The sequence below is a fragment of the Doryrhamphus excisus genome, linkage group LG9 (genome assembly GCF_037039965.1).
Source record: "Doryrhamphus excisus strain RoL-2023G ecotype Guam linkage group LG9, RoL_Dexc_Guam_v1.1, whole genome shotgun sequence".
Lineage (NCBI taxonomy): Eukaryota > Metazoa > Chordata > Actinopteri > Syngnathiformes > Syngnathidae > Doryrhamphus > Doryrhamphus excisus.
In genome coordinates, this window is record NC_136365.1 from 3730555 (window position 1) to 3757884 (window position 27330).

General features: G+C 39.2%; 2 protein-coding genes and 1 non-coding gene across 3 annotated transcripts; 2 read left to right on the plus strand and 1 right to left on the minus strand.

Annotated features, from left to right (window-relative positions):
• The first annotated feature begins 984 nt into the window (after positions 1-984).
• Positions 985-1056, plus strand: trnaa-cgc (transfer RNA alanine (anticodon CGC)). The gene has a single exon. It is a non-coding gene; the product is annotated as a tRNA-Ala (tRNA).
• A 3079-nt stretch (positions 1057-4135) lies between these two features.
• On the plus strand, positions 4136-8744 carry LOC131136543 (uncharacterized). Its single transcript, XM_058083501.2, has 3 exons — positions 4136-4396; positions 4659-4755; positions 6233-8744. Exons 1-3 carry the CDS (start codon positions 4234-4236, stop codon positions 6546-6548), a joined length of 576 nt encoding a protein of 191 aa, XP_057939484.2. The 5' UTR covers positions 4136-4233; the 3' UTR covers positions 6549-8744.
• On the minus strand, positions 8458-26947 carry xpnpep1 (X-prolyl aminopeptidase (aminopeptidase P) 1, soluble). The gene is made up of 20 exons (XM_058083487.2): positions 26808-26947; positions 23905-24029; positions 23631-23694; positions 23267-23371; positions 22554-22646; positions 21218-21361; positions 20955-21050; positions 19263-19344; positions 18773-18983; positions 16263-16352; positions 16110-16160; positions 15782-15840; positions 13596-13673; positions 13421-13492; positions 13286-13346; positions 13096-13165; positions 11373-11546; positions 10853-10929; positions 10684-10782; positions 8458-8722 (listed from the first exon to the last, which is right to left on the minus strand). Exons 2-20 carry the CDS (start codon positions 24019-24021, stop codon positions 8603-8605), a joined length of 1863 nt encoding a protein of 620 aa, XP_057939470.2. The 5' UTR covers positions 24022-24029; positions 26808-26947; the 3' UTR covers positions 8458-8602.
• Between the last annotated feature and the right edge of the window lie 383 nt (positions 26948-27330).

Sequence of the window (27330 nt, forward strand, 5' to 3'; positions counted from 1 at the left end):
AAACAGAATATACCCACAGGTGTTTTTCCTCATCCTCCTTATCGGAATTCTGTCGCTTTGCTGCTTCATCATATTGTTGCCTCTCTCACTGTTAACGATCTCCACGTCACGCCGCAGCTTCTCACACCGAGCTCACTATAATAATGAGGTGTGTGTGTCAGTTGTGTTAGACTACACATACTTACTAATGTGAGTTCAAGGCTTTTAAAACAAGCAAAAGCCTGTTGTGCAAATAGTTGGCACATATTTGATGTCCAACAGGAAACAAGCAGCATTGAAATGATCTGTGACGAGACCAAATAATAATATTTTGACAGTCAGTCATGTTGGATTTATTTTATCAGCAAAAGAGGCGCACTGGGTTATTATTTGAAGTGTCAATTTATAATCACAACATTAGTTTTCTTTTTCTAGTGGAAAAAATGATTGTACGATAAGCAGATATTACAAGTGAGAAGCTGCAACAAACGGGTATTATTGGGGTTACTTTGTATAGATTTCAATATTATAGTATAATAATTGGGACAGACATTTAACTTTTGCTATCACATTTTCTATTAGGGGCTGCACGGTGAGAGAGTGGTTAAACAGCAGGCCAGCTAAGAGACCTGAGTTCAATTCCAACCTCGGCCATCTTTGTGTGGAGTTTGCATGTTCTTCCCGTGCATGCGTGGATTTTCTCAGCATTCTCCGGTTTCTTCCCACATTCCAAAAACATGCTAGGTTAATTGGTGACTCCATTTTTTCCATTGGTATGAATGTGAATGGTTGTTTGTCTAGTATATGTGCCCTGTGATTGGCTCGCGACCAGTCCAGGGTGTACCCCGCCTCTCACCCAAAGACAGCTGGGATAGGCTCCAGCACCCCCGTGACCCTTGTGAGGATAAGCGGTAGAAAATGAATGAATGAATGAACATTTTCTATCACATTTAGTAAAATATCAATCAGCGACATGTGGAAAACTGCAAACAAGCGTTGCTATATGGGGATGTAGCTCAGTGGAAGAGCGCATGCTTCGCATGTATGAGGTCCTGGGTTCAATCCCCAGCATCTCCAAGTGTTATCTTGTTGTATGTGGGATAAATCCCCCCTTTGCTTAATGGGAATCCACTTTATTTGCAGCGATGACTCAGCAAATACTCTCTCACAACAAAGCACAAACAGCACATCTAACTTGCGGATGGTGACAATGCAACATAACAACACCACGCAGATATCAATAATATGAAACACATTCAACACTACACTGATGTCCATAATCCGCAAGGCATGCTAGGTAACTTTATTCCCTTACCATAATTTTTCAATCTTTGCTATTGTAGTTTTCCATCATAATACAATTTATAAATATGTCTACTGTGTAGACTTTGTTTTAAATTCAAATGTATACTTGTTAAATATTTTGTGCATGAAGTCTAATTACACTGTGTGTTTTTTTTAAAGGTATTTTATCCACTGGTAATGACAATAATAACAATCATCATCATTATATTAACCAGTCCATTGTCTGCTGGGATATATGAATGCTCCAGGACAAGCAGTATGGAAAATAGATGGATAATAATAATAATAATAAAAATAGACATTATTGCTGATCCACATATACCCCTTGCTAGACTTTAATTATATCCGTGCATGTGGTTTGTATTGATTACAAATGAGGTGTATCTAATGACATTGTCTTGGCAGGGACTGACATTGCATGTTTCATTTCATTTCATCTTACAGATGTTTTCTTAGGAAGGAGAAGCATATTTGATTTGTTCCCAGTCACTTCTGAAAAGCTTTACAAGCTAGAGATCATCCAGCATCTCCGTTTAAATTGGAAAGAAAAAAAAAAAAAAGCCAAGTGGATGCTTCATTTCACTTGTGAAATGTGGATTTCTTTTTAGGAATACACATAACATAACTTAAAAAGGTGGTATTGGTAAAAGCACCCATATTTTCTCCATATGTGTTAATATTTGAGTGATATCTGGGTGGAATCAGGGGCCTCTATATTCCCGGTCCCTGATCCCATGATAGGGAGCTGTTCCACTAAAAAAAATAAACCCTACCATCTTAATGCCACCCACATGCCCTCCAAACCCAAACAGCTCTGCTTGGTTGAGTACGAGGATAGATGTGAAAGTTAACCAAGACTGAAAAACATTAAGGAAACCAGGAAATATTGATTCCGTGTCTTGTGTGGGTCACAGCTTCATTATTTACTCTACTTCTGTGTTGCTTTTCCCAGAATGCAGACCGGGAAAATAGGAATGTCAAATAACGAGATGGATGGTATATGGATGGACTCAAATGATGACGGTCTGACATCTAGTGGACGCTTTGTGAAGTACAACGTGGATCTGAATGTGCTTGTAATACCTGATTTTTTTTTACCACTCATATTTTCTTTCAACACTTGTTGCTTCCTTTTTTCTTTCCTTCATCACTACATAAGCTTTCTAATCATTGCTACGCATTCTCTATGTAAATAATGTAAATAAGCTAAATATGGTCTGATGGAATGATCGGTATTAAGGGGCACAATACCGACCTCACAGCTAGGTTCAAGGACAAGGGTTCAATTCCACTCTCCACCCTCGGCCATCTCTGTGTGGATGCGTGCATGCGTGGGATTTCTTCGGGTATTCCGGTTTCCTCCCACATTCCAAAAACATGCTAGGTTAATTAGCGACTCCAAATTGTCCATAGGTATGAATGTGAGTGTGAATGGTTGTTTGTCTATATGTGCCCTGTGATTGGCTGGCGACCAGTCCAGGGTGTACCCCGCCTCTCGCCCAAAGACAGCTGGGATAGGCATCCCCCACGACCCTCGTGAGGAAACACGTTAGAAAATGAATGAATAATAATAATAATACTATAATAATAATAATACTCAAAGACACTTTACAGAAGAATGGTGTTGAATAAAAGCAAGTAAACAGAGTAAAAGATACATAAAAATACAACATTCATTGGTTAATACACAGTTAAAACATGAGTAAAAGCGGGGCGGGGCACAGAAGTCAGATATAAAAAGTTAGACATTAAAAACAGATTTAAAGAGGTGGGTTTTTAGTTGTTTTTTGAAACTGGGAAGGTCAGGGCAAGCACGGAGTGAATGGGGGCAAAGAGTTCCAGAGGGTGGGGGGCAGCGATGGAGAAGGCTCTGTCTCCCCAGGTTCGGAGCTTGGATTGTGTGGATGGAGCAGGTCTGTGAGATATGGGGGGGGGTCAGATCGTGGAGGGCTTTGTGTGCGTTGGGGGACGGGAAGCCAGTGGAGGTTTTGGAGGCCAGGGGTAATGTGTTGGCGGGAGCGGGTGGAGGTGAGGAGGCGGGCAGCGGAGTTCTGAATATATTGTCGTTTAATTAATCAATTAATTAATTAATTCAGATTAATTAATCTATTAATAATAAATGTGTCCATTAATTGTGGCAGCTTGAGTCAAAATTTGACGCGTCAAGGTAGATCAGGTTGTTTGTAAGACCATAACACTTGTTAAAAGTCGCCTTAAACTATGTACAAGTATAAAAATATTGTTAAAAAGTTGCATTAAAGTGTAAAGTGTAAAATATTTGTCCAGTTCCTAGATATACTTACTACATATACTTAATACTTAGATTTACTATACTTTGACCTCTTCTAGTCATCCATTTAACTTAACTGGCTTGAATATTCCTCTCGTCGCTTCCTCGAGTCGCATACTTTCTTGGTGAGTTCGTCAAATGTTCCGTTCATCTTGCTCGTTGAAGTAGGATGAAGAAGAACCAGCAGAACAGGCTTCCCAAACAGGCAGACAGGCCCCTCTTTTATTAGATGCTCTACTAATTGCATAATAAATCCTTTTGTGCAGCAGGAGGAAGTGAAGCATAAGGAAAAGAAAGAATCGTGTCTTTGTTGTTCGTTGGAGTGCTTTGGCTCTTTGCAACCTTTTGGAACCGCATATCTGCAGGGAGTTGGTGTCTAAATTGAGTGCATTGAGTTATCATAAGAGCATGTAAAAGTATGTGTATGTTATAGACGGAACAGACATTTTGAGGCCTCTTCTTCTCAAACTGAGAGCCTGCACAATTATTTAAAAAAAAAAAAAGTCCACAACATGAAGAGAATAATGAGCAGTAAACACGAGGGGAGCAGAGAGAGAGAGAGAGAGAGTTGAAATGAGGGGTGACAAAAGACGGAGCGTCTCCACGGCAACGGAACCAAGCTGTTTTGAGTCACATGGCCCTGGCTTCTATTGAATCTGATGCCAGAGGCTCCAAGCAAAGGTTTGCTCCGTGCTTGTAGATGCGGAGGCAGCACCATGAGTGGACGACAAGAGGAACAACACAGAATGATGAAAGTTAATAGCCTCCATCTCAATGCCACTTTGGATCTGCACAATGACGCGCTGGAAACGGCTGTATTTGGTCTGTTGTTCTCTTTTATGTCGTGTAGACCTTTACATTGCGTTACAGTAGAATAACACTGAAAATAACTACATGGAAACATGTATTATGCATTCATATATTACTGTGTGTTCATAGATTAATAGAACTAGAACTTAGAACTTAATTTTACTTATTAAGATACATTAGAAAAGTGACTTTGGCTTCTAAAATCCGTACCTAACTCAGCCGGGTTAAAAATGTTAGCAACTTTATATCATCCCTGTTGTTTCCTCCTACCCAGAATTCAAAGTATTCAACATTGTCATCGTCACCGTGGCCTTTTGTATTCTCATCATCACCGCCATCTACTGCATCAATGTCTGCTACAACCGCACCAGGTGATGCTCGGACATAAGCTTTGGGACAACATTTGGGGACAAAAATGACACAAAAATGGGGGACACAAAAATGAAATGAAAACTGCATCAACATGGAGAGCATACAAGTATACTCAAAAGTCAAATTGCATATTTAGATTTAGTGTTTACGTTTAGAATTTCTGACTGAAATGTGAAGAAAAATTAGATAAATGTGAGAAAGGTAAATATTCAAAAGTGTGACATAATTTTTTACATTCGGTACTGCTTAATATATGTACAGTAGAAGTCCAGTAGTTACATACGTATGTATAGCATTTTCAATATGAACCAAAATTACATCATTTTATGACATATTTTTTTTATTACATAGTTGTCCCTTTTCCATATTGTGCTTTGAATTTGTCACGTTTTTCAAAAATTCATAAATTGATAAATCCGTTTTGTGCTTGAATATGGCCCGTTATTAGTATAAGACTATACATATTAAAGCAATAGTACAACATTTTGGCCTACATTAAACATTTTATTTAATTTAAGCATTTTCAAGCATAAAATTCCTAAATGAACTAAAATACAAATAAGGCATTCAGAAGATGGGTTCAAATTGCGATATGTAGTAGGGGTGGCAAGAGATTTCTCATTCGGAGAAAAGCAGTAACCCGGAATTAGGGCAGCGAGAAGCCAATCAGACTGTGAAATATCAAATTGTTATTTGATGTGAAAAAAAAAACGCATTTATTAAAAACAGAAAAATGAATAAACTTTGCTTTGGTTCCGATTTTCTACAATAAAAGCTCTGATAAAACATTCCACTGTTCTCAAATATCTTCATTTTTATTTTTCTTCTCAAAATAAGATCAAGACTAAAGAAAATCAATCAGTAATTAATAAATATAATAATAATAAAACGGCAAATAATAAAAACTTAAGAAACCACATATAGTTGGTGGGTAGACAAATTATTTTTTTCAGATTAAAATGAACAAAGCATTATTAGAGCCCTGTAGACATGACAAAACACGACTATAGTTACATTTATACTCTTTTTTATTGCGCAACTGCAGGGTCTTGAGACACATGCTAACTCGCAAACTAGAGAGCTAGCGACCTAAACGGTAGCCTTCAAGTTATTTCCTTTAAACTTAAATAGCCAAAAACTTACCACTTCCACACGGATAGGGAGGATAACTATTAACAGTTATTTAACCTTTAACATGAACATTAATCAAACGTAATCATTTTTCTGGGTACATGATACCATACAGCATCCATATCAAACATTAAACTTTCATATCAAGGCGGGGGCCTCAAACTAGTGTCCTGCGGGCCACATTTGGCCCGCGGGCCGCATGTTTGAGAGCAGACTGTATTCACTGAAAAATACTGCTGTCCATTTCAACCACAAATATCAATTTATTTTATTGATGTCACAGCTGCTGGTATTTTCGTGCACATTTGTATAACAGATCATTGTCGACGGCCTCTTATTCATCAGGCAGTCAAAGAGGGCTCATATTTATGAGAGCGCAGTGACCCGGGATGAGCCAATGGACCCGGTAGCGGTCAGAGCGGTGAGGAGGTCAACCAGTTTCATCAACCCGCTGGCCTTCTTCAGGAGAACAGAGGCGGCTAAAGACAACTCCAGGATCTATTACATCTACAGCAACCCACTTCCTGTGGGAGCCAAGGAGGACGAAGAAGACCCCACCAGGCGAGCTGAGCTTTCAATGCCACCATCCATTGAGGAGTACGCTGAAGACCCCCGCAGCGGCATCATCCTGGACCCTCCCATTTTTTACATGCAACTTTAGAATGTGATGTTGCAACAAAAAGTGGACAGATTCTGGGATGTTGCTATAGTCCATCCCATAAGTGATGACACATGATCGCTAGCGAAAACGGTTATCTTTGTGGCTCTGGAAAGACTTTGCAATGCAAGCCGTAATGATGTCATCATAGTAATCACGGCACAGCTGGAAAGATGACGGATTTAATGCAAGTCCATAAACCTTGCAGACGGAACTTTGAAACGTGTTGATCTTACGGAAGATGCATCATGGGAACTGTAGAACTGCAATTTTGGGATGTTGTCCAAGTCTTTGGGTCAGCATGTTTGATGATTCAGTATTTGGATGTCAGCTACAATATTGAGTATTTGCTGTGTAGCAGTTTTTGCGTGGTAATACTTGTGTGTTTCTAATTTAGTGTGGATGTAATTTAGTCGCGAGTAAGCTGTACCTTATCCCAGCTGTTTTTGGACGAGGGTTGGCCTAGTGTTTGTGATGATCCAGCCACAATTGAGCGGTCCGTCCCTGTGGAATTTCTGCAAGATTCCGGGTTTAACAGTAGAAATCATAGTGCCTTAGTTAAACTTCCTATTGTGTTAGCTTTCTGGTCTCATCTCTTATGTTACCGGGTCGAATGTATTAAATAAGCTATAAAATACACTAAAAACAATAAGTTACCATTAAATTTGCTTCTCATGTCTCATGGTTACCTTCTCAGGCTTCCTCATCCATGAAAATGTTTTTTATACTATATTATGCCTTTTTTTGGTCACTATAACCCTCGATTTCAATATCCAAAAATGGTATATTGAACCTCAAAAGAATCATTCATTCATTCATTTTCTACCGCTTTTCCTCACGAGGGTCGCGGGGGGTGCTGGAGCCTATCCCAGTTGTCTTCTGTCTGATTGCTGAACGGGTCGCCAGCCAATCACAGGGCACATATAGACAAACAACCATTCACACTCACATTCATACCTATATGGACAATTTGGAGTCGCTAATTAACCTAGCATGTTTTTGGAATGTGGGAGGAAACCCCAGGAGTACCCCGGGAGAAAACCCACGCATGCACGGGGAGAACATGCAAACTCACACACAGAGATGGCCGAGGGTGGAATTGAACCCTGGTCTCCTAGCTGTGAGGTCTGCGCGCTAACCACTTGACCACCCTCAAAAGAATCATATTCATAAATTGAAGGTTCTTTTGTTACCTGGCTATTACTGAGGGATATAGAACATATCTCTTAAATCAATTAGTTTGATTTATTTTCTCATTTTAGCATTAATCACTAAAGAAACATCTATGGTGTTCGGGTGAATTTTGATCGGTGTATATTAATATCAAGAAATGGTATAAAAAAGTGATTGTTTTCAGCAACAGAACTTTAGTATAAACTGAAATGAAAAAGCAGAACATGTCCAGATCTTGGTTCCACTGTACTTCTTGCCATTCTTTCCATGATCCAAATTGTAAATGTGAAATCAGCCAATCAAATGAGTGAATTCACATCACATGTCTGGACATTGTTTTTCTGCTGGTGTACTGGAAAAACGGTCAAAATGAGAATCCCCTGAAGCTTCCATGATGAGAAGATTAGCTGGTTGTCATTGTGTTGGCTAATTGTACACTTATGATTTCAGTTGTGGCTCAAAATATTGCTTTATAGTCATATTATTATAACCGGGTCGAAACCGACCCTAACAATACAGTGGTCATAATTTCAACCAAATGTAGTAAAAAAAATTTTTTTGGTTTTATTTTGTTGAAGTAGAGTTTCCTGACAAAGTCAAAAAGCCTTAACGCAAAAATTAAATGTTATGTGATTCTTTTTATGCATTAAAATGTAAAACGGGTCGGTGCCGACTCTAACACAAGAGGAGGGTTAAACAAACTTTTAGATAGAGTTCACTTCATAGATAACAAAGATGATTGAATTTTCAATGATGTTTAATAAAACTCTTGATACAATGCATGTTACAAAAGAAGAGTCACAGAGGACAATGAGACACATAACATTACAAACAATGACTGGCACAGCACCGTTTGGTACAGTACTCTTGGCCAAACCGGTCCCTCAAATGATGGGTTGGGTCTCTCTGATGAGCCAGTCCAATGCCTCCTTCCTGCCCTGACGCTGCAGCTCCGCTCCGACCACCTCGCGGCACACCCTGTGGTACTCATTCACCCAGTCCCACTGCGGAAAACAAGATATTATCAGTGTTGCAGTATAGTTATCCCTCATTTATCATGGTTAGTTGGTTCCAGACCACTATAAATTAATTTCTGTGGAGTAGGATAAATATTAATAAATTGAATATTTTCATAGAGCATAGAAAACCTGTGTATCACTTTCTAATTTTTTTTTCTTTTTTTAACCATTATTAGAGCCCTGTAAATATGAAATTACACCATTTACACTCCTATTAGTCTTTGTTTACATCACATTGCGCAACTCTTATGCAAAAGCGACGGGATCACAGGGAAAGAAACGGCCGCTGCTTTAAGCATAGAATGGTACCGAGATAGCTAGTTAGGCTCCAATTTATTTATTCTAAACTTAAGGACAAAGAATGCAAACGTATACCACTTCCACACAGAATGGGAGAACTTTTTTTTTTTCGTGTGACTCTACGCAGTGTTCAGATAATGTAATGTAAGGTAAAGTCTCAACAATGTAACATTACTAGTGACCAGAATACTACATATGACTTGTTCTTTGACTCCTAGTCTAAAGTCAAACCCCAAAACAGCAATCATTTATTAATTTTTGAAAAGAGCAATAGAGTGAAAGAGTGAGGGTGTGATGTTTGAACCGCAAAGTGGCAAGAGACAACTAAGTATAAGACAACCCTTAACATAGGAATATCCATTGTCATTTCTTAATGATAAAATAAAAACAAAAACACAAAATTGATATTTTCTAAGAAATATACATGTTTTTATAATCAGTGAAATGCTTGGGGATTAATGCAAAAAATTATATTCATTCATTTTCTACCGCTTTTCCTCACGAGGGTCGCGGGGGGTGCTGGAGCCTATCCCAGCTGTCTTGGGACGAGAGGCGGGGTACACCCTGGACTGGTTGCCAGCCAATCACAGGGCACATATAGACAAACAACCATTCACACTCACACTCACATTCATACCTATGGACAATTTGGAGTCGCCAATTAACCTAGCATGTTTTTGGAATGTGGGAGGAAACCGGAGTACCCGGAGAAAACCCACGCATGCACGGGGAGAACATGCAAACTCCACACAGAGATGGCCGAGGGTGGAATTGAACCCTGGTTCTCCTAGCTGTGAGGTCTGCGCGCTAACCACTCGACCGACGTGCCGCCCTCAAAAAAAACGATATATTATTCATTCATTCATTCATTTTCTACCGCTTTTCCTCACGAGGGTCGCTGGAGCCTATCCCAGCTGTCTTCGGGCGAGAGGCGGGGTACACCCTGGACTGGTGGCCAGCCAATCACAGGGCACATATGGACAAACAACCATTCACACTCACATTCATACCTATGGACAATTTGGAGTCGCCAATTAACCTAGCATGTTTTTGGAATGGAGTACCCGGAGTACTCCGGAGTACCCGGAGCCCGGAGAAAACCCACGCATGCACGGGGAGAACATGCAAACTCCACACAGAGATGGCCGAGGGTGGGAATTGAACCCTGGTCTCCTAGCTGTGAGGTCTGCGCGCTAACCACTAGGCTGCCGTGCCGCCCACGATATATTATATGAAATTAAATATTATGTACAATATGAGATTATTAGTAAATGTATTCAGAACACTAACCTGTTGTGGTTGTTGATACTAGAACATGTTTCTTTTGACAGTTTACTTCAGTTGCCGATAACTTACATGGCTGTATTCATCTTATTTTGCATAATCTGTTTTTATTTATGAAATGGCATCCCAGGAAAATAAGCATAAAGTGTTTGTTCATTACACAAGATGTGATGAGTTTGAGGGAAGACCTGCTGCTTATATCAGCATAGGTTGATGTCGGAGTGCTGGGCATTGGATATTGGTAAAGTCAATATCGTGCGTCTCTACTAAATAACTCGTACGTTTGAGGGACAAAAAAAGGCTTGTCTAGAACAAAATAGGCTTTTGTGGAATTTGAAACCGTGAGCAATTAAAATCTTTACCTCCTTCTGAGTGAGCAGCTCCGTGTTTATCATCTTGACTTGGATGGGAACCAGAGTCAAGGGTTCAAATGTCAAGCTGCCTCTGTTTCTGTAATTGTACTGCATGGACATAAAAAAAAAAGACATTTACATTTACTCATTCTTTATGTACTTCACTTGACTGTCTTACTTTGGGTTTTGTTGGTACGACAAGAACCACGTTTTCCAGGCGGATACCAAAAGCTCCATCTTCATAGTACCCTGGTTCTAAACATAAAACAAGAAACAAGAGTTAAAAGTATAGAATGTAACTCATTGACATTATGATAAAAGCTATGCTATGGATTTGACCTTTATTTGACCCTCATCTACCTCTGCCATCTGACGGTATATGTGATATTATTGAAAATCCTTCTTTTGTGTGATTACTCTGACAAAGAAATGCATCTGGCAGAGCGAGGTGTTCGGATGTTGTTTTTAGATGAGCGCATGTGATGACGGAAACGTCCGCCTCTATTTAGAGTATTAGACAAAAATTATGTCTAATTTGACAGATGGTTTCTTTCAGACTCCATTCAAGACTTATGCGGATCACCGTGACCTGGATGACTCGGAATCAACACAGACTTATAATATCACATCCCTGAGACTGACAGTAATCAATTTAAAAAAAAAAAAAAAAGTTTAATTTCAATCGTTCGATTCCGTACCATCACTGACGATCATGCCGGCCTCCAGAGGTTCATCAGCAAAAGTCTTGTAGCTGATGCCACAGGGCCCCTCGTGGACATTGAGGAAACAGCCGACGCCGTGACCTGTACCGTGAAGGTAGTCCAGACCCGTCTCCCATAGGGCAGCCCGTGCAAACGAGTCCAGCAGGTGGCCTTGAAAGTGAATCAAAGTCGGGCAATTACGATTTTCAACACAGTTTTTTCGTGTTCATGATGCAGGTCTGTCCTAAATGTCATTTTCAGCTTTAGTGCAGTGAAACCAGGTCGGTAATTCTGAGTCCTGGATGTATGCGTGTCTCCACCATCTGTCTGTGCTACAATGGCTGGATGCCAGGAGGGTTAACTCCGCATGCGTCTACTATGTATTATTGGCTCTATATGGAATGAACACAGAAAAGAGTGAGCATCTTCTCAGCAATTAAGCCTCTTTGTGCTCTTTTTTTAACTGCAAAGGCGATCATTTGGAAGCGGAATGCCACAGTCCCAGTGTGGCTGTGCAGCGCAGCCTTCCTCCTGGCAGTCAACAACTACTGAGGCTTTTGATCCGCGGAGTAAATATTAAACAAAACGGTGTAAAATAGTGTGTGTTCGCAGTGTTGTGCGATGTAATGCACAAGAAGCGGTGATATAGGATTGTATTTAAGCACAGGGTGATTGGCTCAAATATACAATGTACTACATAGCTGTGTTTGTGTGAAGATTGTATTGAAGGTTTTTTTTATAGATCATTAGCATTGTGGGAGTACTTCCTGTTTCCCCAGAGTGCTTTGTTGTACAGGTTTTGTGCTGTAAAGCACATGGTTAGAGCTCACATAGTAGTTGGTTAATAATCTGCTTTATACGGTGGTAGTGTATTGTCTATTTTGTTGCTGTGTGTGTGTGTAGTTCTTTTGACACCACGAGTACCATCTAGTGCAGGGGTGGGCAAACTTTTTGACTCGCGGGCCGCATTGATATGACAAAATTTACAGGGGGGGGGGGCAGACTATATATTTTACACGTAACAGTCCACCTGGTATTATTGTATCTGTAAAATTGTCATGCAATCTGCTATTATTATTTATTATTTTATATTTATATTTATATTTATATTTAAATATTTTAAAAATAATAAAATATAATAATTACAATAAAATTAAAATAATAATTATTATATTATCATTATGTAAAATATGCAAATATAACAATAATATTATATATAATTGATATAATAATTAGCATTAATATAATAATTATAATAATCATAATAGTTCTAATAATAATTATAATAATAATAATTATTATTATTATGTGCTTGTGTCCCTTTTTTCAGGAGCACTTTGTAAACAACAGACCATGTCAAAAAACGAAATTGATAAAACCATCAAAAGGTTGGCTCAGGCCATGATGCCAGGTTGTATGTTGAGTTTAAATGAAATACTTTGGAAAGATTGGGCGGGCCGTATTCAAACACTTGGCGGGCCGGATGTGGCCCCCGGGCCGTAGTTTGCCCACCCCTGATCTAGTGGCCCAAATGTGACGTGACATAATAATGACTTGACACAATGATCTTTGAATGATAATCTCAATTATCAGTTTTTTTTTTTTTTAAAAGTCAAATTTATCGAATATCGGTTAATAATTAACAGCACAATTATCGATTATTGTGACAAGCCTAATTGTAGTGATACAAGAAGATTTAAATAAAAGTCTCCATTCTTACCTTTGGTTCCATTGGGGAATATTGCAGCACTGACAGCAATGTGTCCCTTTAGTACATAAGTAAAGCATTCCTTGAAGATAAACATCAGAAATGGGATTAATGACATCATAAATGTATTTTTGATATCAATTGTTATAACGGCTTGTCTGATAGACGCCCTCTAAACTAAACAATAATGCACCCAATGCACCTTTTCATACGCAGACGGAGTCCCAAAGTGCACGGTTCGGGTGACGTCTGTGGTGCCGTCACTGCCAAAAAGACCAGAACGGGTCAAGCAAAGCACAAACCAAGTCAAATATTCGCGTGTGAATATTTTGTTTACATGTACTGAGCTCCGGAGTCGATCAGGTAGACTTCATTGACGGTGAGTGTTCTGTTGGTCTCAGGCAAAGGCCTACAACAACAACAGCAAGCAAACAGGCCATTTGAATTGATACTGTAGAACAAGCCAAATTATGTACAAGCAATAACCTCAAGAGGGTCTTGGGTTTTCTGACCTGTAATGTATGATTGCTGCATTGGGACCAACACTGGAGATCGTAGGAAAACTGAGGCCCACAAAATTTTTTTGTTGGCTGCAAAAGTACAAAACAGAGCTTAAGTGTGCTGGTGCATGCAAAAAGAGTGCTGCATATTTAAAATATTACAATGTTAAATTTTTTTGAAACCATAACATATTACTTAAATCAAGGAAGTCCAAACTGATGCCCTTGGCTGTTGTTTTTTTGTGTTTTTTGTTTTTACTGGCCCACAGCAAATAAAACAAAAAAAGCACAAATTTTAAAATCAGCAGTAATTTTACAAAAATAAAGTAAAAAGTATTACAAGAAAAAAGTTTTAATCTAACTAGAAAAAGGTTTTATCTTTAACAATGTACTATAATGAGAGAGAAAAATAGCATAATTGAATAGTATGAAGTATATAAAGTAATAGTATATTAATGAAAAAAAATAAGTTGTAAGAAACAAACAACTATTCATGTAAATTTTGACAATTAAGTTACAAAAATTTGGTTATTAGGTTATGTTTTGTTGAACGAATGAAGTAAAAATATTATTGGAATAGAGTCATAATTACAAAAAGAAAAGAAAAATGTTGACATAGTTGAAAAATAACATTTTTTAACATTTTTTTTATTTTTTTTTATCTTTACCAAAATATTTACACAGAAATGTCATATTATAATGACAAAAAACATTGCCATGGCCTACTAATTAAATCAATATTATGCATAAATATAATGTCATTTTACTAGCATAGAGTTGTAATATTAAACATTTTTTATCTTTACCAAAATATTAACAGAGAAATGTCATACTATAATGATGAAAAACATTGCCATGGCCTACTAATTAAATCAATATTATGCATAAATATAATGTCATTTTACTAGCATAGAGTTGTAATATTAAACATTTTTTATCTTTACCAAAATATTAACAGAGAAATGTCATACTATAATGATGAAAAACATTGCCATGGCCTACTAATTAAATCAATATTATGCATAAATATAATGTCATTTTACTAGCATAGAGTTGTAATATTAAACATTTTTTATCTTTACCAAAATATTAACAGAGAAATGTCATACTATAATGATGAAAAACATTGCCATGGCCTACTAATTAAATCAATATTATGCATAAATATAATGTCATTTTACTAGCATAGAGTTGTAATATTAAACATTTTTTATCTTTACCAAAATATTAACAGAGAAATGTCATACTATAATGATGAAAAACATTGCCATGGCCTACTAATTAAATCAATATTATGCATAAATATAATGTCATTTTACTAGCATAGAGTTGTAATATTAAACAAAAGTTGTTGTTTTAAGGCACAATATGAAAAACAAACATAACAAAGATGTACTTTTTGGAAAATTAGGTTGAGGGGAAAACTAACAGTACAATATAATGGGAATGGAACAAAGACCTCCTTGAGTTACTTGTAACAATATGCAAATTTCACATGGATTGTTGATACGGACCTGATAAAAATCTGAAGACCAGTTGAAAATTAGCTAGAAGTGACCTGGATCTCAATGGGGTTTATGGCGCTGCAGTCAGCACTCGTAAGGACCATCGAGGACCGCCCTGTGTCTTGACCGACAGCCAATCAGATCCTCCGGCTCAGTTCAGGTGTAATTTTTTTTTTGGTCGACCACTTGATTTTTTTTTTTTTTTGTTCCGTAATGCTCAGGATCTTTCAAAAAATGTAGAATGACTGTCTTACTGCGTCCAACCTCAGCAGCAGTTATGCAGCTCAACGACCCAACCAAGCTTCTTAGCTTTAGCCATCGGGAGGGCATGACCATGTCAATGACTGACAGAAAATAAGAACTTTGGGCAGATTTTGGCTTTTATAGTTTTGATCAAGTGGAAAAACAACCTTTAAGTTTATTGATTTATTTTTTAATTACAGGTTCCAAATGTTTTTTTGTCGCACTCCAACAGTTCTTAAGATTTTGATAAGGCCTTATAATGATAAATGCGGCCACTGTTTTCGGCTTGTTGTTTTTACACATCCAGTAGAGGGCAATATTACTCCGGGAGATATTACTTTTTTTTTTATTCTTAAGAGAGCCCTTGTGAAAACGTGAAATGAAGTCTAACAGGATGAGCTTGTCAACCAAATGATAAAAATGTATTTCTTCGAAAAGGATAGACATCACCTGCGTAGTTCCTCAGCCTTGTCAGCAGCAGAGATTTCAGTCACCGTGCCCTTTGGAATCTATAAACCATTATTACAGAACTTAAGAAACACATGTTAACCCTGCACAATGTGTATTCCTAACCGCATCTTAACTCTTATAGTGTTCCAAAGCTAACAAGTGCTAGGAATGGGAAATTATTTCAAAAGTAATTATTTTAAGTACCATTTACACATATTTGCATCTATAATTTACAGTCTTCAATTGGACTAATATGCATGTTTTCAGAATGTGGGACCTCCTTCATTGCTGCCTATATTATATATTTTCTTCAACATAACACTCCTACCTCTTTTTCCAACCAAGCAAAGAGTTCACAAAGAGCGACTGCATCCTTGATCTGCAAGAAAGTAGACAGAACGTTTAGAAAACATGAATAAAGTCAGTTATGTTGCTGATGAAAAGTGACTGTGGAAACTTAGGAGTGTATGGGACTTCGTACATGAGCAGTTTTCATGCCTTGAATCTCTGTTGCGTTCTTCACCGCCTTGGCGAGGCAGAGGGGTGTGTAGGGGATGGGAGACCTCTGAGGCTGTAATACAAAAAGAATGGTAATGGTTTTATTTCATTTTCATTTCAACATGCATCAGATTACAATTGAATGCATCACATAATCAGTTCACAGTTCCACATGTCCAAGAGGAGTAGGAAGAAGCAAAGCTTATTAAATCCTACCCCTCCATCTGGTACTTTTACAATCAGTAACTGTTACATTTGTTCACTTCCTGCTTTCCTAATATAGTTTAAGGTTTTTTTTTGTTTTTTTTATAATGCACCTCGTACCGAAGTACAAGGTGATATGACCATCCAATGACATAATGGGTACCATAGTAAGTGTCAATATAGTGATATATATAGCACATCATGACTGGTTCAAGACTCTTCATCCTGCATTGTGCATTGTTTGAGGTCCTTACTCAATCCATTCCATAGTTTGATTCCACATACTGAAAAGCTATGGCTTTTTAACGTAGTCCTAGAATAAGATCAAATATGGATAAACAATACAAAAATATGATTGTAAACAAGGGGATCAATATGTAATAAAGAATATTTTCTTGCTAAAGGCAGCTCCATAAAAATTAAATGAAGTCAGTGTGAATACGGACATAAGATTATCCGTTTATTCCAGATTCCATCACTAGATTTCTGTTTATTCCTGAACCAACTAAAGTGGACGTGATCACTATCTGTTGCTACAGTTTCAGACTCTAATCCCAGTGAAAATGTTAATGTTAATGTGATGTTGTTATTTTAACGCTTTCCTTTGTGTCTATCCACTTCTAAAGCATGTATTGTTTGTGGTTTTAAAAATGAAAGTGCAATACATCCTAACAGAAAGTAAATACCAGACCCACCTGTTAAAATAAACACGGTTCATTTACAGTACTACTGCATGACTAAGCTGCCAAACGGGACAGGTCAAAAAATAAATAGGGCACTATAATTTCCGTGTTCACAGAATTGCCATCAGAATCGCGGAATTGGCCGATAAAAATAGAATTTACTGTTCAACGTGGAATTTCACGGAAATTGATTACGTGAATGAAATTCTGTCATTGGGAGGAGAAGGAAGATTTGTGTGGGCAGTGTTTTCCCAGCAGTTGATACACAACCGCTCAAACATGTTTTAACACAATACAATTTCTCCGAAGCAAAAACCAACATTTTTAAGCCATTTTTGCTGAAACAAATTATTTTCTCCAGTGTCTATATGTGCCCTGTGATTGGCTAGCGACCAGTCCAGGGTGTACCCCGCCTCTTGCCTGAAGACAGCTGGGATAGGCTCCAGCACCCATGCGACCCTCGTGAGGATAAGCGGTAGAAAATGAATGAATGAATGAATAACTGGAAATATGGCTGCGCGGCGATAAAGTGGTTAGCGTGCAGGCCTCACAGGTAGGAGACCCGAGTTCAATTCCCCCCTCGGGCATCTCTGTGTGGAGTTTGCATCTTCTCCCTGTGCATGCATGGGTTTTCTCCGGGTCCTCCGACATTCCAAAAACATGCTAGGTTAATTAGCGACTCCAAATTGTCCATAGGTATGAATGTGAGTGTGAATGGTTGTTTGTCTATATGTGCCCTGTGATTGGCTGGCAACCAGTCCAGGGTGTACCCCACCTCTCGCCTGAAGACAGCTGGGATAGTCTCCAGCACCCCTGCAGCCCTCGTGAGGATAAACGGTAGAAAATGAATGAATGAACTGGAAATATTAGGGGTGTACTAAAACTTTTGATTAATACTGTACATAGCAGCATGTCTTCACAAACACTAATAAGCCCTGTCCTCAACAACACATGTCAACCTGAACCATCAGCTATGTTTTACTTACTTATGTACAGCAATGATGTAAGATAGCTGGGTTATCCTAGTTCAGTGGAGCATGCTAGCGCGGCTGTTTTTCTGTGCCACTCAGGTTCTATGGGTTCTTTTGACACCTTGTTGTGCAAGTTGTGTGTGAAATAAGGACGACAGCCACGGCTGCAAAAGACACCCAGTTTGCTATCTCATTATCTCATTTTCAAAACACACCACACTTCAAGCCTTCAAATTACAAGCAGCACACAACGTGTCTAATAGTGGTACCAAAATAAGGGTGTTGTGAAAAATAGCTTACATAAATGAAGAAATGTGTACCAGTAAAATGTCAAATGAAGGTATCGAGAATCTACTGAATATTAACGTGATTTTTTAGGGGGAAAAATAGCAGAAAAGATCACAGAAGACGTGAATTTTCCTGAAACTGAGATGTCTTAGAATGTGATTACTCTCACACACACAAAAGCTCATAGCCAACGATTGTAATCTGAAACAACACCACAAGCAAACAAAATCAGCTTATTAATAGCTGCCATATCAGGTTTTTTGTTTATACCAAACATAATCTTAATGGACAATAATCTGCAGCTACAGCAGACACTTTAATTTATACACATACAAGTGCTCTCTCACCTTGGGGATGACCTGCGTGAGAGCGCAACTGGCCTTGTCACAGATCCACACTTTGTCCTTGGGGCTGAGGGTGGCGCAAACGGCCTGCAGCTCGGTGTACACCGACTCATACGGGAACGTTTGGATGCGGAGTTCGGGCTTGCTGGGAGTGTCGAGCTGGAGATGCTCTCTCAGCGACACATCGGCAAGGCGCTTTTGGTCCACAAAAAGCCTGCAGAGAGAAACAAGAAATAACTAAAGGGAATCTAGGAATTTTGTATGATATTTGTATGATTATCAGGCAAAATAGTCATATATAAAACAGCGTGAAGAGAAGAAATACCATACATAAAATGCATACCACTGACTTAAAAGTAAAGTAACTGGCCCGATATTGAAATTTCAAGTACTAAATTTAAATAGAGATGAGCATAAAAACCAATTATTATATCATTATGAATTTGTTTGGACTGTGTCAACAATATTAGAACTATGTTATGTATGGCTTTACCTTATTGTGTTGAGCCCCACAATAGTATACACAAAGAAAACAGGGTTGTACTCGATATCTGCACCACGGAGGTTGAAAAGCCCTGAAGATGAAAGAAAATGTGAACTATTAAAATCACAGCGACACAATGCAGGGTTTCGTTAAACATATTCAACATGCATCTTAAATAATAAATCATATATGCAACAGATGTACACAAACTGAGGCTCTGCAGCAATTCTCCTTGGAAGTGAATGTCCAAATGCAGGCTGATGACAATCAGAATGGCTGTAATTAACACAACCTCTACAACCAAACAAACAATCAGAACCAAGGGCTCTTCAGGCATGGTCAACAAGGTGCTCAAACAGACAAGTAGTGTGGGACATCTGTGCATCCCAGGGTCCTTGGATCGTGATCAGGTATCTCAGCTGACTTGCGTATATGAGAAACTGCCTTAAGGATTTGTGATAAAGCAGACAGGGTTGATCGCGTAGTTGTATAGTTGTGTACTTTCAAATTTTCCGAGGGGGGGGATATGCTGCAGCCTATACCAGCTGACTTCAAGTGAGAGGCAGGGTACATCCTGGACTGGTCGCCAGCCAATCACAGGACGCATATAGACAAACAACCATTCACACTCACATTCATACCTATGGACAATTTGTAGTCGCCAATTAACCTAGCATGTTTTTGGAATGTGGGAGGAAACCGGAATACCCGAAGAAAACCCACGCACGGGGAGAACATGCAAACTCCACACAGTGATGCTCGAGGGGGGAATTGAACGCGGGTCTCCTACCTGTGAGGCCTGCACGCTAACCACTCGATCGCCGCGCAGCCATATTTCCAGTTATTCATTCATTCATTCATTTTCTACCGATTATCCTCACGAGGGTCGTGTGGGTGCTGGAGCCTATCCCAGCTGTCTTCGGGCATAAGGCGGGGTACACCCTGGACTGGTCGCCAGCCAATCACAGGGCACATATAGACAAACAACCATTCACACTCACATTCATACCTATGGACAATTTGGAGTCGCCAATTAACCTAGCATGTTTTTGGAATGTGGGAGGAAACCGGAGTACCCGGAGAAAACCCACGCATGCACGGGGAGAACATGCAAACTCCACACAGAGATGCCCGAGGGTGAAATTATTCAAATTAATTAAGTAATATTTTTTTGGAATGTGGGAAGAAATCAGGAGTACCCAAAGAAAACGCACACACACAAGGAGATGCAAATATGCAAACTCCACACAGAGATGCCAAACCCAAATCTGTAAGATCTGTTATTGTGGTGAACCACCATGCCGTATGACAGGAATGTTACTTCAAAGACTGTCTTTCAATTACATACAGTTGATAAGGTTTGAGGATGATGATAGAAAAATGTGTTCTACATGTGAAATGTTGTACCAAGCGTCCCCAGGACGGCAAATATGTTCTGCTCTTGTATCTCCTCTAGTGATTTAAGAGGAAAAAATTATAAAGTTTGAAAAGTTATAAGTTGTACTTACAGTATGACTAATGTGCATGTACATATTTGTGAATATATTCTATTTTTGCGGTGGAAAAAACTTTTTGGAGACTTGCACCACAATAGCTGCCATGTCAAATCGTGTCAATTTCAAATTCTACACATATTTCCTTTATGCTGAATGTAAACTGGCCCCGTTACTGTTTGTTTGTGTAACTCTGTCGTTGACGTACATGCTATCTCGTCCAGCGCTGTAGCGACAAACCAGGTGATTTTCCTCTCAGTCATCTTGGCTCGCAGGGCTGTGATCTTATCTTGCCATGACACACCTAAATGAAAGATACTGTCAAAACCTCACAGCCTTGATTTTGGGAAAACGTGATCCAAAAGAAAGGCTGATGAAAATTTAAAAAAAAAAAGATATACTTGAAAAGATAAGAGTCAAGGTTCATTGTTTTGACAATTTCCAAACAAAAGAAATGACACCTTTACTGACCAGTGTAGTCCAATCCCAAAGTGCGGAGCTGTGTAAAGGGTCTTTGAGGGCGGTCAGTCCACACCACATCGATGAGGTTATCCTGCACCGCTACCAGAGAGTGTCCTGCACTTGTCAGGGCCTTGGACATGGTCTTCCACTGGTCTGACATGAAACACACGCAGGGTTTATGTGAAAACCAGTGAGAAAAGTTTTACAATTTGACATTCATGTCCAACATATTGACACTAGGGCTGTCAATCGATTAAAATATTTGATCGCGATTAATCTCATGTATCCGTAGTTAACTCACAGTTAATCACATTTAATCACAGATGAAAAGTTTTTATTTATAATAAGTAAAGGAAATCCCTTTTGTTGTAAACGATTCGATGTGCAAGTACAACAATAATTACATCAAATTTTGTGTAAAGAAATATCAATTTGGGAACTTTGGGCCATAATTTAAAAAAATACAGCCAGTATTACTATTTTTCTTCAGTATTAGCATATACTCTTAAACTCGCCCACAAATTTTCAGCAAATACAAAATGTGAGCGAATGAGACCTCTCACACTAACGTGTTTTTGTTCATTTGTGTCAGCTCAAAATAAGATTTGTTTATTCATGATACTGGTTTTAAATTTCCACAGTTTTTAAATGTTTAATGCGATTTGTCCTACTTTTTTGAACGCACCGTTCTCCGATGCAAAGAGGGCTGTATGGATGTAGTTGGATGTATTTCCCCCCTTTTTTTCCACCTCGTACTTGTTCCCAAATGCTGATACTATGTGGGAAAGCATAAAGGTAAGATTTGATGCCTGAACTTTTGGTCTTGCTACAAGAGCCAACTGCCAGGGCTTTGAAGCTAACTTTACCGATCTAAATACTTTTTTCTCAATTTCCCATCAATATTTGTTCCAGCTAGTGGCTACAGAGTTAACGTGCTCAAACTACGGTTGGGGCCGAGGGTAAAACAGGAGGAGTGCATGTTAATCGCGCATCAAAAAATTTGTCACCGTGTTTACTTTGACAGCACTAATTGATTTATTTACTTTTACTTTGAATTTTGCATCCATCATTTGCAGTTTGTCATTTTCAGGGGTTCTTGGTAGGTCGTAATCCCCTTGAGAATAGCGAGGATCTAAAACAAATTTGCAAAATACCCTTCTCAGTATACGAGTTAGTACTTGAGTAAGGCGTCTTCATTATGTGAGGTTTTGAGGGATACAGGTTTTAGTTGAAATCCAAAATGAAATATTTGTTAGAGCATCATTGTTGCAATACACTGAAAGGATGAGCATTCATATTTCTTCTTGCATGGAATTTTAAAATGTGAATTGAAAACTCAAAATACCTGCAGCAATGATCCATGGGTCGACTCCCACTTTGGAGTTCTCTGGCAGGACACTGATCAGCCAGTCCTCCTGAGAGGGTGTTTCCTTCAACCCTGTATAAAAATAAAATAAGTACATCTGGGTACAAAATAGGGGTGCACGATAATTATTGGGCCGATATGAGGAATTGTGACATCAAATTCTAGCTGGTCAATTCCCCACTGATGGCTTCAGGGGTCGCCACAGCAAATCAATCTCCTCCGCAACTACCCTCATGTCCTCCTTCACTACATCCATAAACCTCCTCATTGGTCTTCCTCTACACCTCCTACCTGGCAGCTCTAAACGCAGCATCCTTCTACCAATTTATTCACTATCTCTCCTCTGGACATGTCCCAACCATCTCAGTCTGGCCTCTCTGACTTTATCTCCAAGGCCTCTAACATGTAATGTCCCTCTGATGTACTCGTTCCTGATCCTATCCATCCTGGTCACTCCCAATGAGAACAAAGTGATATATTTTTGGTTCTTACTTTGTCCTTCTTTCCCACTCTGTTTAAAACACTTTAAGTTGAGAATGAATACATTGAAGGCTAACTAATTAACCGCTATATAGGTTATATTTTTACATTAGTTTGACACACCGGCAGAGAACTAGGGGCAGTAATGCTGTCCAATGTCCAATAATTATGTTGTTTCATTTAGCAAACACACTGCATTGTGAGTGAGTTACCCATTTTCATAAGTGTCCAATTGTTGTCCATTTGCTGGCCGGCTTGAAGGAAGTAACGGCCGTCAGTCCACATTGCAGCATACTGCTCTGTCACAATGGCTGTACCTATGCATCAAAACACAAACATAGAGATGTCCACAAAACCTGCCATCACTGTTGGGATATGCAAGATACAATCAGATCGGATTAACGTGTTTTAAGAAAAATACACCCAAAACATAGGATGATTCATTGAATTACTCTTATTTCTTGGGAAAGTGTATTTTAATTCCAATCAATCATCCATAAGCCAGCATGGTGAATTGCAAGGTGAGTATAGACCCCCTAAGCCTTCAAAAATCAAGCCCACATGAAGAGAAAGTACCTGCTGAGCCATTGAATCCACAAATAAACTCCCGTCTGCAGTCACAAGGTGCAATATATTCACTCTTAAAGAATGGAAAAAAATGGGATAGATCAGCTTCAGTAAACACCAAGAGGTCCTATCACATCACATCGTGACTTGCACATGGTGAGTGGGGGGGTTAGGGGCGGCGGGTTAACAACAATTAATTGTGAAGGTCAGACATAGGACAGCAGAATCACACAAGTAGTCGTATTTGTGAGCTTGTGGTTGAAAGGCGGTACAAATGACTTACCTGATGGGCATCACCGGAGGGGACAATGTATGCCTGGAGAGGCTCTGAGAAGTATTTACAGTTCTTCATCACCTGTCGGAGCTGCCTGAGCAGCTCTCCTGTGATCTTTGGCGACATGTTTCTGTCTGTATGGAAAAAACACAACAATATTAATGCCAAGACGCTGTCTTCATTTAGCAGTCACACAATACACTGAAGCTCTGGATGTTTGTAAAGTCCACACCAGCACTGAATTTACCAGACATTTGGATGGTTCCAGTGACTTCAGATGACTGGAAAAGGGAGTGACTCAGTGTAAATGACTTGTCTATGAACGTGGAGCTCAGAGGTCACACCTGGATCTTTACCCTCTCGGATGTGCTGACTTGGCAATGCCGGGGGAAAAATGCTTTTACTGATGTTTCATAAATCAAGTGACACGTTAAGTGTTTTGTTTTGCTTTGCGTTTCCGACAGCAACAAGTGGTAAATTCGGTCTCTGCGACTGGAGTCATTCTGACACGCAAAAATATTCCTGTTGAAATTGAACATGACAGGTATGATAAGTATGTATAGATCATTTTTTAATTGAATGATGCACTTATCGGCGGCACGGCGGTCGAGTGGTTAGCGTGCAGACCTCACAGCTAGGATGACCTCGGCCATCTCTGTGTGGAGTTTGCATGTTCTCCCCGTGCATGCGTGGGTTTTCTCCGGTTTCCTCCCACATTCCAAAAACATGCTAGGTTAATTAGCGACTCCAAAGGTATGAATGTGAGTGTGAATGGTTGTTTGTCTATATGTGCCCTGTGATTGGCTGGCGACCAGTCCAGGGTGTACCCCGCCTCTCGCCCGCAGACAGCTGGGATAGGCTCCAGCACCCCCCGCGACCCTTGTGAGGAAAAGCGTTAGAAAATGAATGAATGAATGATGCACTTATTATTTATCGTTATAGTGTGGGACTAGTGCTTCTGGGGTACGTTTTGCTGCAGACAAATAACACTGTAAATAGCAGTACAAACGGTAATAGCATACACACTACAGCGGCGGCCACATGAAGTGTTTTTTAAAACCCCAAACTATAGATATAGCCCTCCTCTGTTTATTATGTTTGTAGGTTCTGATTGTATTCTCTTAAAGATAATTGCATAAATGCAGCCCTCTTTGCACAGTACTATCAATATTATTTCACATATGAATGTTCAGTTTAAGTCCAAATCACTGCGAACCAAAACACTCAACAATAATGCAAATGCTGTTAAATCAACACAAACAATGTCACTCAAAAATAAGCAGCATTAGTATTACTCAAAAAGTTAATGCAATAATGCTGTGCTTGAATTGTATCAGAGATTCTAGGTGGACAAATTGATCAAAATATTGATAGTAGGGCAGCACGGCGGTGTAGTGGTTAGCGCGCAGACCTCACAGCTAGGAGACCGGGATTCAATTCCACCCTCGGCCATCTCTGTGTGGAGTTTGCATGTTCTCCCCGTGGGGTTTCTCCGGGTACTCCGGTTTCCTCCCACATTCCAAAAACATGCTAGGTTAATTGGCGACTCCAAATTGTCCATAGGTATGAATGTGAGTGTGAATGGTTGTTTGTCTATATGTGCACTGTGATTGGCTGGCGACCAGTCCAGGGTGTACCCCCGCCTGACGCCCGAAAACAGCTGGGATAGGCTCCAGCACCCTTCGCAACCCTTGTGAGGAAAAGCGGTAGAAAATGAATGAATGGTGATAGTACCAAGGGTAGTATCAGTATCATTTTATGAGTATTATCAGTATTATTCTTCACAAATATCTGTTTTTGTTGTTCCGTTACATCAATGGTATTGCAGTATGTACAGGTATATATCGTTATCAGTGTTTACAAACTAATCATTTCGTTATTTTTGCACTACTATTTAGGAGAACAATTGTATTACTTTGTTGTTATTGCATCCTGACTCTATAGATAGGTTGGAGTTGCCAGCAAAATAGATGGATGTACGTTACATGTTGTATTTAAATTGTTCACATATATGTTTCTTATCTGTGTTTCATTCTGATTATTACCTTAATCAACACATGCGAGACAAAAACACAAATCATTCAAGGCTGCTGAAAAACTCAATAATAATACGCACAGTATCGGATTGTTTGTTAGCAAACTCTGCTGTATCGCCCATTAGTGGTGGGCGGATCTATCCAAATATCGATAACATCGATTCCCAACCTTGATATCAATATTGACCAAACCGATGTAAAAAGATCAACACTTTCCTGTCACAGGCACAGAAAAGCCTCCATTGTGCCTCTCTTGTTTGTTTTACCGTCACGTAGCAGCAACAGGCAAGATTTAAGCTGATTCAGATTCATGATGCATCCACCTACTGCTGGGTCAACAATATGAAGGGCAGTTGTATGCGGAAACCCCGGTCATATGTCCACCAATCAGGTTGTAGAATTTGTCATCGATGAGCGTTCCTATTGGCTAACCACTTCGCATGCGATTGATGTTTACAAATAGGAATCCGATGAATCACTCTTGTGTTGTTGGAAATCTGTTTTTAGGAGATTATATTCACATTCTTAACGTGAAATTGCTAACCTTAAAAATGTATAAGTTTTAAATATAACTGTTTACAAAAGGCCACAAATACAATGGTCCTGGGTGTGGTATAGCGAACAGGATAACCCCTTTGAGGATTTTTGGACTGCTTCTAAGATTTAATGCGCTGAAAGTACAATTAGGTCGGTGTGCTCTTTCAAAACGAACAATAGTGTGAGTTCACCGAGCAGACGTGGGATGAGCAAACGCGTCGTTCATCCCCCAAACACTCCGCATCTGCCATATGATTCGCTTTGTGCCACACATCGAACTTCTGCTCCGGTTTAAGTTGAAATAACCACCAAGTAGTCGGTAAATAAACGAATACACACCCGGTTGATTCTCCTTGTCGATGTGATTCTTTCGACGAATTAAAAAAAACAAGCGTTTTCTTAAGGGTTTGGACCTTGTGTTAGTTTACTGACAGGAGGCAGCCATTTCGCTGGTGACGTCACTGTCACGTGACTCTTGTTTCTTCCAGTAGAGACGGAGGGATGCAGACTCGCCTCTTTTTTGTATTGTTCATTCATAGACCATCTTTTAAGAAGATGTTAACATAATAACTCGCTATTTAGCTACGTCTAAGTTGTTATTAATGCACCAATTAAGCATAAGCGTGTACACGCACGGACACAAATATGCTCAATATCGTAAAAGCCATATAAAAACTACAATGAGGAGTCCATTTTGGAGACACTGTCAGAGCCATATGCATTTCACAACAATGTTTATTTTTGCTGGTGTATTTTATCAGTGGTGTACAACAGTAATATATCAAATAAGTGTAATGGGGTGGCTTATTTCATGTATTTACCTATAAGCTGTGGTTGGAATTGCATTGCTGTTGATGTGGTC

Coding starts and splice junctions, on each gene's coding strand:
- xpnpep1 (XM_058083487.2), bottom strand. CDS start 24,021: ATGTCGCCAAAGATCACAGGAGAGCTGCTCAGGCAGCTCCGACAGGTG. Junction 10,930..11,372: donor CGGCATGATCGTCAGTGATG/GTACGGAATCGA, acceptor TTTTATGTTTAG/AACCAGGGTACTATGAAGAT. Junction 8,723..10,683: donor AGCTGCTCACTCAGAAGGAG/GTAAAGATTTTA, acceptor TGTTTTCCGCAG/TGGGACTGGGTGAATGAGTA.
- LOC131136543 (XM_058083501.2), top strand. CDS start 4,234: ATGCCAGAGGCTCCAAGCAAAGGTTTGCTCCGTGCTTGTAGATGCGGA. Junction 4,397..4,658: donor GCTGGAAACGGCTGTATTTG/GTCTGTTGTTCT, acceptor CCTCCTACCCAG/AATTCAAAGTATTCAACATT. Junction 4,756..6,232: donor GTCTGCTACAACCGCACCAG/GTGATGCTCGGA, acceptor CTTATTCATCAG/GCAGTCAAAGAGGGCTCATA.